The sequence below is a fragment of the Athene cunicularia genome (genome assembly GCF_003259725.1).
Source record: "Athene cunicularia isolate RWA chromosome 11 unlocalized genomic scaffold, athCun1 chr11_part1, whole genome shotgun sequence".
In the NCBI taxonomy this organism is placed as follows: domain Eukaryota; kingdom Metazoa; phylum Chordata; class Aves; order Strigiformes; family Strigidae; genus Athene; species Athene cunicularia.
The window spans coordinates 11,977,325-11,989,576 of NW_020799113.1; the positions used below are offsets into that span (position 1 = coordinate 11,977,325).

At 41.6% G+C, this 12,252-nt stretch overlaps 1 protein-coding gene across 4 annotated transcripts in view; it reads left to right on the plus strand.

The window, feature by feature from the left end:
- Nucleotides 1-9,677, plus strand: part of PHKB (phosphorylase kinase regulatory subunit beta) — an 85,499-nt gene extending 75,822 nt beyond the window's left edge. For all 4 annotated transcript variants that reach the window (XM_026856592.1, XM_026856590.1, XM_026856591.1 and 1 more), the window contains 4 exons: nucleotides 1,452-1,581; nucleotides 1,982-2,089; nucleotides 3,426-3,566; nucleotides 8,648-9,677. In XM_026856592.1, the coding sequence (XP_026712393.1) occupies nucleotides 1,452-1,581; nucleotides 1,982-2,089; nucleotides 3,426-3,566; nucleotides 8,648-8,785 (517 nt within the window). In that variant the 3' untranslated portion in view covers nucleotides 8,786-9,677. The remainder of the gene's footprint in view (nucleotides 1-1,451; nucleotides 1,582-1,981; nucleotides 2,090-3,425; nucleotides 3,567-8,647) is intronic.
- Nucleotides 9,678-12,252: the final 2,575 nt, after the last annotated feature.

A 12,252-nucleotide genomic window follows, 5' to 3' on the forward strand; every position in this document is an offset into this window, starting at 1 on the left:
ATGTTTTTTTTTTCTTTCTCTTCAAACAGCCTACCAGAACCAGGTCTTTGAAATACAGAAAGCCATGTTACCAAGCCAATTTAAATGTAGTTTTCCTAAAAAAAAAAAAAAAACCCACAAAAAACAAAAACAACTTCGTAATGGTAAATAATATGTAATAATACTGTGTTGATTCCTGAGTTGCAAATATCCAGATATTTAGGTGTGGAAACTTTCCACCTTTTCTGAATAAGGTTCATCCTTAAATTACTTGTTCCCTCTTACTAAGGTTATTAAGAGAGCTGTTTGTGACCTAAAGAATACATGGCACATTTTTTAAGAAAGCCCTTTTGGAGGAATATTAAATGAAGACACAAAAGTATTAGTTGCTTTTCATCAGAGATTTGCTTCCTAGGGGAGCTCTCACTACTATCTTACCACATAAAAAGAGATTTTCTACTTAAAATTTAAAAACCAACTAAAGACAGTAACTTTCAGGAAGACTCTTCCATCAAATATATGCAATACTGCTACATGAGATTTAATTCTGTACTGTGAATCGACCAATTAAAATCATATGCATGGCTGCCACTTCTTAAACTTTTTTGGTGTCTCAAACATTTTGGCTACAGCCCCATTACTGTAGTAATACTGAGAAGTTAAAATATGGAAATTGAATTCCAGACTTCATCTTTGTAAGGTTTTTTTTTTTTAAAAAAAAAAAATAGCAGAGACAATATGCTTCTGAAGGCAAACAAAATTTGTAATTTATGGAGAATGTGACTCAGTTTGTTCAAAGCTTTAGTTTAACAAAACGATTCGTCATATTTTCTGGATTTACAGGCCACTTGTTTTTCTGCACATCATCATAAAAAACCTACCTTCAGCAATCCTGCTGAAATGCATTTTTCTAACCTGGTATTTGAATTGGAATTATAGGTGTTTCTAATCCATTATCTATTGCATTTTGTATTTTACAGATGCAGAATTTCATTGAGCTGTGTTTATATATTGAATTGTTTTGCCTATTGTAGTATGATAAAACAAATTCTAATATTATAATTAATACTGATTTTTTTCATTGTATATAAATTTGGCTGTCATAGGTACCACACAGTGACTTCTGTTTTCTGTATGTTTTCGTTTATGGTGACTTAAATTGATTAGACTTGATGAATTCAGCCTACTACTGTTACTGTACTGGATAGATTTCACAGTTAATTATTTTCTTCCAGTTACTTAAAGCACAAACACACACATAAGAATAACATTCTAAATTTATATGCTGACCATCTTGATTTTGTTTGCTTTAGAGTATAACTTACCAGAAAGCGCAGCATATACTGCACATGCATCATGAATATGTATTTGATGTCACTGCTTACCTTACTGGCTTGCACCACAGAACAGGGCTTTGTTCTACATCTGTAACTGTTTTTTCCTTCAAGTTCTCCATGTTCTTTGTCTTGCAGAGGCTGGCTGAACAGAAGACAGATAGACGGTTGTCTCAATCGAACTCCTGCTGGATTCTATGATCGGGTGTGGCAGATCTTAGAAAGAACCCCTAATGGTTTAATAGTGGCAGGGAAATTTCTACCACAGGTAAAAACAGCAGAGATGCTCAGTTATTTCTGCTCCACCTGACTATTAATGCTGAATTGTTTTATAACTAATGTTGATTTTATGCTATAATGTACTACTTAGGCTAATTTGTTCCTGGTAAGATTTTTTTCCTAAAAAAAGTATTTTCAAGTTTTCTTTTTGGTTCTGAGTAAAATACAATTAGAATAAAATGGAAGTCACTTATTTCTATTAAAACAGATTTATAAAAGCATAACCCTTCCCAAGTCATGGACTCTGAAATCTGCTCCCTTTTTTGATCCTGCAGTAGTCATATTTCTTACTGGAGTATTATTTATTCTGCAAGCATGTAGTCTCTGCCTGGGGGTGGTTTTGATTTAATGCAAATGGTCTTTGAGTAAAAGTATTATTTGTTTTTCAGCAACCAACCTTATCGGATATGACGATGTATGAAATGAATTTTTCCCTTCTAGTTGAAGATATGCTGCAAAATATTGATCAGCCGGAATATAGACAAATTATCGTAGAGGTTTGTGGCCTACAATGAATGAAATTTTATAATGTACATGAGTATGTTACAGCATAAAAGAAAATAAGTATCCAAGGCTCAAATATTTGAAGAAAGAGCATTTTAAATATGAACACTTGCTTCAGTGGTTTCTCCACAAATTTTTGTATGATTAAACAGGTTCCTGTTAACATGTTCAGAATATACTAAGTTCTTGATGCTCTTCCTCTTTAGCAAATAGATAAGTGTTAATGATAGCGCCAATACAATTAGGTCACAGGAGGTGAAAACTAGTAAAAATAATTCCAAAGTAGCTTTTCTTCATGTCCCTAGCCCATGCCTTTTCCTAACAGTTTTTTGGATTTAGGGAAAAACTGCTCTAAAATATCAGTTTGCCCTGTGTAGATTCTTCTTTCCCATTTTGCTGAGGTTGTCCGGTAAGTTGCCTTATGCTACTGAATCAACTAACTTCCAGTTTCCTTATGTTCCCACCTAACAGTAAAGCAAGAGGCTGTTGAAACTTCTTCCCCACCACTGCACATAATGTATACTTTTTGAACAGATCAGGAGCATCTGTACCATTGGTAACTGACAGCTGTGCTATCAGCAGCATTCATTGTTAGTCCCCAAGTATATGCCTCTGTCACTTCTGCATTATTCCTCCACAGTAAAATAAAATCCATCTCAATTTTGGCTAACAACTAATGGTCATGCTGCTTGCTGGAACATCCCCAATTTTTGCTAAAAGATACCACGATTATCAAAACCCAAGATGACCAATATAGACTCTTAATACCTACTTGTAGTTATTACAACAGGTCGCTCATGTTCACCTTCCTATTTTAAACCACCTTCAGATATAAGGAAGGTAAATTCTCTTGAACCAACACTTTTTATTAGTGTCTATTGACTTTGGTTTTTATAAACTTTGTCCTAGTATGATTATACCGTATGTGATTATGCCTTAGAACATCAAATGCTGAGGTTCAGTGTTTGCTGCTTTTCATCCTGTCCAGATGCTGAGCACGAGCATTTGGGCAGCCACAGATTAAACTGAATAAACTGGAAAATAACTTCCCTGGTAAAGTTAGATGTTCATGTCAATCATTTATACAGTGCCTTTAACTAGGTAGTCACCAGAAATGTTAATCATCCATTAAAACCTGCTTTTTCAGTGATTTTTCTTTTTTTAATCTAAGTCAGAATTATATTATCTGTGCGCTATTACATGTGCCATTAGTAAATGGCTTCCTGCTTGAAAGAGGCATATGTTAGTAATTCTTAACAGTGCTTTTATATAACCTGAATTTTTAAAAAAATCTAATTTAAAGTCTTACGGTCTTTTTCTGTGTTCTAGTTATTGATGGTTGTATCTGTTATTTTGGAGAGAAATCCTGAGCTAGAGTTCCAGGACAAAGTGGACTTGGACAAAGTGGTGCAGGAAGCATTTCATGACTTTCAGAAAGATCACAGCAGTCCAAAGGGAGATGAAAAACAAGTGAGTAAAATACTACTGTCTTAGAGAATTTATCATTCTTACTGAAGTTAGTTTTAAATGTTTGTTCTGTGTGATTCTGAATTATTTTTTATTCTTAGATCATAGAATGGTTTGGGTTGGAAGGGACCTTAAAGATGATCCAGTCCCACCCCCCTGCCCTGGGCAGGGACACCTTCCACCAGCCCAGGCTGCCCAAAGCCCCGTCCAGCCTGGCCTTGAACCCTGCCAGGGAGGGGGCAGCCACAGCTGCTCTGGGAAACCTCTGCCAGTGTCTCACCACCCTCACAGGGAAGAACTTCTTCCTTAGATCTAATCTAAATCTACTCTCTTTCAGTTTAATGCCCTTCATCCTATCCCTACACCCCCTGATGCAGAGTCCCTCCCCACCTTTCCTGCAGCCCCTTTCAGTACTGGGAGGCCGCTCTAAGGTCTCCCCGGAGCTTCTCTTCTCCAGGCTGAACACCCCCAACTCTCTCAGCCTGTCCTCACAGGGGGGTGCTCCAGCCCCCTGAGCATCTTTGTGACCTCCTCTGGACCTGCTCGGACAGATCCATCTCCTTATGTTTGGTGTCCCCAGAGCTGGACACAGCACTGCAGGGGGGGTCTGATGAGAGCGGATTAGAAGGGGAGAATCCCCTCCCTCGCCCTGCTGCCCACACTGCTCTTGCTGCAGCCCAGGACACGGTTGGCTTTCTGGGCTGCGAGCACACATTGCTGCCTCACAGTCAGTTTTCCATCCACTCATACCCCCAGATCCTTCTCCTCAGGGCTGCTCTCAACCCACTCCTCGCCCAGCCTGGATTTGTGCTGGGGATTGCCCCGACCCATGGCCAGGACCTTGCACTTGGCCTTGTTGAACCCCATGAGGTTTGCACGGTCCCACCTCTCACTCCTGCCCAGGTCCCTCTGGATGGCACATCCCTTCCCTCCAGCGTGTCGACCGCACCACACAGCTTGGTGTCGTTGGCAAACTTGCTGAGGGTGCCTCCATCCCACTGTCCGTGTCACCAACAAAGATGTTGAACAGCGCTGGTCCCAGCACCGACCCCTGAGGAACAGCACTTGTCACTGCTCTCCACTTGGACATCGAGCTGTTGACGGCAACTCTTTGAGTGTGACCATCCAGCCAGTTCCTTATCCACCGAGTGCTCCATCCGTCACATCCATGTCTCTCCAATTTAGAGACAGGAATGCCATGTGTGACAGTGTCGGAAGTTTTGCACAAGTATAGGTATATGATGTCCGTTCCTCTTCCCTTATCCACCAACGCTGTAACCCTGTCGTAGAGGGCCATCAGATTAGTCAGGCATGATTTGCCCTTAGTGAAGCCTTGTTGGCTCTCACCAAACACTTCCTTATTTCCCATGTGCCCTATCAGTTTTCAGGAGGATCTTGCTGGGCACAGAGGTGAAACTGACTGGCCTGTAGTTCCTCGAGTCTTCCTTTTTTCCCTTTGAAAAAATGGGAATTATGTTCCCCCTTTCCAGTCAGCAGGAACTTCACCAGACTGCCACAACTTCTCAAATGTGATGGATAGTGGCTTGGCGCCTTTATCCACCAGTTCCTTCAGGAGCTGTGGATGCATCTCATCAGGTCCATGGACTCGTTCACCTTCAGGTTCCTTAGATGGTCTCAAACTTGATCTTCTCCTACAGTGGGTGCTTCTTCATTCTCCCAGTCCCTGCCTTAACCTTCGCTGTCTTGGGTGTGGCTGGAGCACTTGCTTGTGAAGACTGAGCCAAAAAAGTAACTGAGTACCTCAGCCTTCTCCATATCCTGGGTAACTAGGTCTCCCGTATCCTTCTGGAGAGGGCCCACATTTTCCCTAATCTTCCTTTCATCACCGATGTACCTATAAAAATGTTTTTTTGTTGCCCTTAATGTCCCTGGCCAGATTTAATTCTGTCAAGGCTTTGGCCTTCCTGACCTGATCCCTGGATGCTCAGATAGTTTCTCTGCATTTGTCCCAAGCTACCTGTCCTTGCTTCCGCCCTCTGTAGGCTTCCTTTTTGTGTTTGAGCTTGTCCAGGAGCTCCTTGTTCACCCATGCAGGCCTCCTGGCATTTTTGCCTGACTTCCTCTTTGTTGGGATGCATCATTCCTGAGCTTGGAGATGATCCTTAGGTATTAACCAGTGTTCTTGGACCTCTCTTCCCTGCAGGGCTTTATCCCATGCTACTCTACCAGGCAGATCCCTGAAGAGACCAAAATCTGTTCTCCCAATGTCCAGGGCAGTGAGCTTGCTGTGCGCCCTCCTCACTGCCCTAAGGATCTTGAACTCCACCATTTCATGGTCACTGCAGCCGAGGCTGCCCTTGAGCTTCACACTCCCCACCAGCCCTTCCTTGTTGGTGAGAACAAGGTCCAGTATAGCACATCTCCTTGTTGGCTCCTCTAGCACTTGGAGAAGGAAGTTATCATCAAGGCATTCCAGGAACCTCCTGGATTGCTTATGCCCTGCTGTGTTGCCCCGCCAACAGATACTGGAGTGCTTGAAGTCCCCCGTGAGGACCAGGACTTCTGACCATGGGGCTGCTTCTATCCATCTATAGAGTGCCCCATCCACTGGGTCTTCCTGGTCGGGTGGCCTGTAGCAGACCCCCACTATAACGTCTCCTGTCCCTGCCTCCCCTTTAATCCTGACCCATAAGCTCTCAATCAGACCCTCATCCATCCCCAGGCGGAGCTCCGTGCAGTACAGCTGGTCATTGACGTAGAGGGTGACGCCCCACCTCCTTGTCTCTCCTGCCTCTCCTTCCTAAAGAGCCTGTACCCTTCCATTCTAAAACTCCAGTTACAGGAGCCATCCCACCACATCTCCATGATGCCAGTAAGATCGATGATGCCACTCCAATCATTGATAGGATTTCAGAATGGAACACTAATAATAAATTAACATACCCAAGTGCTCCATAAGTCTGCAAAGAGCCTATAAACAGAGATAAAAGATGTGCACTTGCTTTATTGCTGAATTGTGAATTCAAACTGGTGTGGTAAGGAGAACACTCACAATGTTACATAGTTCTGAAATGAGAGTCTGAGAAAAGCTGTAATAGTTATAATACTCATTAAAGGGGAAAGAATTAGTTAGGGGGGACCCTAGAATAGAGAAGAGTTAAGCATAACAAAAAAATGAAGAAAAAAACTAAAGCTCAGCAAAGGAGTGTGAACTTAAGATCTTTTGTACACAGATGCTAAGAAAAATTAAGTAATCAAAGAATTCATATTAACAGTGCTAATGTAGGAACTTTAAATGCGAAACTGCTCTTAGCTACTGATTTTTGTGCTAGGGTTGCGTTCATGACCCTAGCAAACTTTTAATCTCTAAGTCTTAAAATCCAAATAAGTGAAACTTGATCATTAAGTACATTTTAAGATATACCTCAGTAGGATTTTAGGTTTTATGCTTTAAAGACTTCTAAATATTTGGTGCCTAAAATCTCTGAAATTCTGTAATAACAGCAACTGTTAATAGAGGAAGTATGAGTAAAGCAGTGGGACCAAGTCCCTGTGTGACTGAGGATGATCTTCCTTGCTCTGTCTGGCATTTATTGTACACGATGTATTTGGAGATATCTGTGCTAGCTCTGAATAATCTATTGATTCATAACATACTGATACACAACAGCACTTCCTGGTGCTGAATTTAGCTCCTTTAAAAGATGAGGAAGGATGTGCTCCTTAAGAATTCTTTCAAAAGTTTCAAGGTTCACTTTTTTTGCCACTACATTTTGTAATAAGATTTGAAAGCAAGCCAGATATCCAGCCTTAGCAACACATCACCTTGCACAATACCTGTTTCTAAAAGGACACAATTTTCTTGAAATTATGATTGTTTTGGCCTGCTTATTTTGGAGGGTAATGACTCTGTGGTTGCAGCTACAGCAAAATCAAACTTACCATCTACACAATTGGCTATGAAGTGCCAGCTCTGCACAGGATCTTGAATATGCTACTGAATTCTGTGACAAGCTGGAAATCCCCAATAGCTATAAGAAAGAAAAAATCCATGCAAAATCCAGTTTTCACTAGTGCTGTCCTAACCTCCATTGAAGTAATGGATTTTTTCCAAGCTCAAATCTGCTTAGAGTGGTGCCTTTTTGTCTTTTAGAAAGAAATTTCAATTTATAGTTGTGAATATGTTGTTGGAAATTCCAACTTCTTACATTAAAATTTTCTGGAACCTGACTGTCACATATTCCCAAGTATATGCTGGCAGTTAACTGTAGCTGCTTAGGACTGTTCTGATGATATCCTGTCTCAAGTTTTCCTAAGAAACACTGCTTAAAGAACTCCTGTTCATCTTAACTATGCTTTTTTATTAAACTGACTTGCAAATAGTTTGAACTTTGTTAATTCCCTGTTAATGTGTAATAAATGTAATAAAGTATTTACTCCAGTAATTTCAAACACACCCATAAACTACAGAAGTCTAATATTTTCACCACACAGTTTCTGCCCTTGGTTTAATAAAAGTAACCAATTTCCTGATTAGAGTGTTGAACCTTTTATTATAGCAGCCAATATATAATTTGAGACTAAGCAGATGTTTTAGCATCATTAACTATGCAAAACAGGTGTTCAGTGAAGGATACCTATTTTGTTGATCTGATTAATGAATTAGTTCATGTGCTACCTGTGGTTTGGTTCTTTGATGTAAAAAATTTTTTTTTATTCTTCCAAATAGATCTTTAGTCAGTATCTCTGCATGTACACCTAAGGACCTGGCTCACAATCATACTGTGGTGGCACAGTAAGTTACAGCATAGTAGTCGTCCGCCTGCATGTTTTAAGAGAGCAGTTGTTCCCTGACACCTTTTACATTTAAGAAAACTATTAAGAAGGTGGTATCTGTACAGGACTGGAAAATTCAATAAAGAAATATAAGCAATGCATTTTAGTAATCTGTTTTCCACATGTTCAGGTAAGTATATATGGGACAGTTCTGAAAATTGAGCAGAATTATAGAGACTGAAAAACATATCTGCATTTAACATATTTTTGATGTTCCTCTTATTTGCTTGTGTTTGGCTGCTTTACATAATGACCACTAATGGAAACATCTTTTCCCTCTCCTGCAGGATGACATGACTGCGTTCTACAACACTCACCCAGCTGGAAAAAAGGGAACGTGCAGCTACTTGAGTAAAGCTGTGATCACTTTATTGCTGGAAGGGGAAATGAAACCAAGCAATGACGATCCTTGTACCATCAGCTAAAGCTTGAAGCACAACATAGGAAGTGTTGCTTTATTTAGTGTTCTGTGTATTTTTCATGCATATATTATAATACTGTTTTGAAGGGTAACCCTGGCTAGTAATACAAATGCACACTATCCTTTGCTCAAAGAAGTGCCATTAAAGATACTAAGTGCCACCTAAGTTTTTCCTTTCTCAACTATGAAGCATGAAACTCTTGAGTACATGAAGCTAGTCATATGATATTTGATTAAGTTGAATGGGATTGTACTTATGATCTTAAATTTAACATAGTAATTTCAAGAGAAATGCAGTATGAGATTTTGACTTTATACCTCTATTTATTTATAATTACGAACAAGTTTATTGTAAAGTCTAAATGAAATACAGAAAATACCATGATTAACATGAATACCAATCAGTGTGGAAACAGGAAAATTTGATTATTTTTTATTATTCTACACACACACACAAATTAGAGGCAAAAATTCAATAGTTGTTATTCTTTAAAGTTTTTCTGTATCACTTCAATTGATGGCGTACATTAAGGGGTTTTTTTGGTTTACCAGTCGATAACTTGATATGCAGGTTTCATCCTAATACAGCAACTTTTTATCTCTAGCAATAAATATCACTGCACTTCTGCAATTTTGTTTAAACATCTTTAAGTTAACAAGGGAAACATATGCTAAGAAGGTAAAAGTTTGCTTAATAAAAGGTCAAACAAGCTGTATTTAAAATTTACTTTAGTGAAGAAAAAGCTTTGTATTACATAAACTATAAATGCATTAAAGAACTCAAGATACACTTATTTATCTCCTAAATGTGTGAAATCACTGTATGCTATATGCTTTATTTTAGTGAAAGTAATAAAAGACAAATGCTTGTAAAAAAACCTGCCAATAAAAATAATTTGAAGTTATATGCTGACTCCTGTTGACTTTAGTGGCAACCTTTATTGTGCTATTGGAACTGCCTTGAATGGATCACTAAAGTGCCTCTTTTACCAGCACAAAATACAGTAAATGTCCTCAGACATTTTGATAATTAAATTAATAGTGACCAGCTACAACTCAACTGTCAATAAATTGTTGCCATATTGAGATCAAAGGCAGGTAGTTTTAACTGAGCGACAGAGGGCAAAACTAGTGGAAAAAGTGATGGAGTTATTCTGTGCACAAGATGGGTATTTATTTTAAGACGCCTAAGCACTTCCCTGATTTGCAGAGCTCCCCCAGCAATCGCAGAATCTGTCTTTCTCAAACCAACTTGTAGAAGAAAGGGTTATTGAAGGTGCTAAGCCATTAGCAAATCTCTTTGTCAAATTATGTGAAGAATGAGTAAGATTGGAAAAGCTAATTTGGGGCTAATAGAGTAGTGATCCTACTATTCTTCCTTGCTGTAATACATTCATCATTCAAAGAATAGTGGAGAGGGGGCAGGGGGGACAGGGAAGGAAAATCCAGAGGAAACACACCTAGTTACTCACTGTGTGGTACAGTGTTGTAGTGTGTTGGTACATTTAGTAGAACATCGCCTGAGGGGCTACAGCATTGCTCTATCTCCAGCAAGAAGGCCACAATTAAACAGCAGACTCAGTTCACAGCAGTTGTAAATACTGAATGAGCCACTAGTTTAAACAGCAGTCCAACATATCCTCAAATTTTTTACTTCATTACTGCCTTAGGAGTTTCCAACTGCAATGAATTCCACTTGCTGCCTTTTTTCTTTTTTTTTTTTTAATTACTTACAGATTGACAGCTGGTCATGGATCGGTGATTACATAGGTAGCAAGAAAGCATGTCTATTTATTTCTAGGGTTTTTAAAAATACTCTTTAAAATTGATGTATCTGTTGCCATACAAACACAGAACATAACTCTTGTCTACAACCTCTCTCCTGAAGGGCACAGGGGCCCAGGAAGGCTGGGCGCTCTTCAAGGAGGAAGTGTTAATGGTTCAGGAGCAGGCGGTCCCCAGGTGCTTTAAGAGAAGCCGATGCCAGAGAAGACCACCCTGGCTGAACAGGGAGCTTTGGCTGCAACTCAGGGAGAAAAGGAGAGTTTACAGCCTTTGGAAGAAGGGCTAGCCACTCACAGAGATTACAGAGAGGCTGTGAGGCTGTGCAAGGCAGAAATCAGGAGGGCTAAAGCCCAGCTGGAAATTAATTTGGTCTCTGCAATCAAGGATAACAAGAAAAGTTTCTATAAGTGTGTCAGTAGTGAAAGAAAGTGAGGGAGAGTCTCCATCCCCTGCTAGATGCAGGAGGAAACATGGTAACAAGTGATGAGGAAAGGCTGAGGTGTTTAATGCCTTCTTTGCCTCAGTCTTTAATAACAAGACCAGTTGTACTGAGGGAATCCAGCCTCCTCAGTCAGGAGACAGAGACTGGGAGAACAACCCCCCCACATTTCAGGAGGAGACAGTCAGTGACCTGCTGCATCACACAGACACACACAAGTCCATGGGACCAGATGGGATACGCCCGAGGGTGCTGAAGGAGCTGGCTGGGTGCGCGCCAGGCCACTCTCCATCATTTACCAGCAGTCCTGGCTGACCGGGGAGGTCCAGCTGGCGGCCGGTCACAAGTGGTGTCCCCCAGGGCTGGGTGCTGGGGCCACTCCTGTTTAACATCTTTATTGATGATCCAGACAAGGGGATCGAGGGCACCCTCAGTCAGTTTGCAGGTGACACCCAGTTGGGTGGGAGTGTTGATCTGCTCGAGGGCGGGGAGGCTCTGCAGAGAGACCTGGACAGGCTGGAGCCATGGGCTGAGCCCAACTGGGGGAGTTTCACTGAGGGCAAATGCCGGGGGCTGCCCTTGGGCCACAACAACCCCCAGCAGCGCTACAGGCTTGGGGAGCAGTGGCTGGAGAGCTGCCAGTCAGAGAGGGACCTGGGGGTGTGATTGACAGCTGGCTGAACAGGAGCCAGCAGTGTGCCCAGGGGGCCAAGAAGGCCAATGGCATCCTGGCTTGTGTCAGCAATAGCGTGGCCAGCAGGGACAGGGAAGGGATCTGACCCCTGTCCTCGGCACTGGTGAGGCCGCACCTCGATGAGTGGGTTCAGTTTTGGGCCCCTCACTCCAAAAAGGCCATTGAATGACTCGAGCGTGTGCAGAGAAGGGCAACGGAGCTGGGGCAGGGTCTGGAGCACATGTCCTGTGAGGAGCAGCTGAGGGAACTGGGGGGGTTTAGTCTGGAGAAGAGGAGGCTGAGGGGAGACCTCATCGCCCTCTACAGCTCCCTGAAAGGAGGGTGCAGAGAGCTGGGGATGAGTCTCTTTAACCAAGTAACAAGCGACAGGACAAGAGGGAATGGCCTCAAGGTGCCCCAGGGAAAGTTCAGACTAGATGTCAGGAAGCATTTCTTTCCAGAAGGGGTTGTTGGGCGTTGGAATGGGCTGCCCAGGGAGGTGGTGGAGTCCCCATCCCTGGAGGTGTTCAAGAGTCGGGTCGAGTTGGAGCCTAAGGATCTGCTGTAGGTGGGA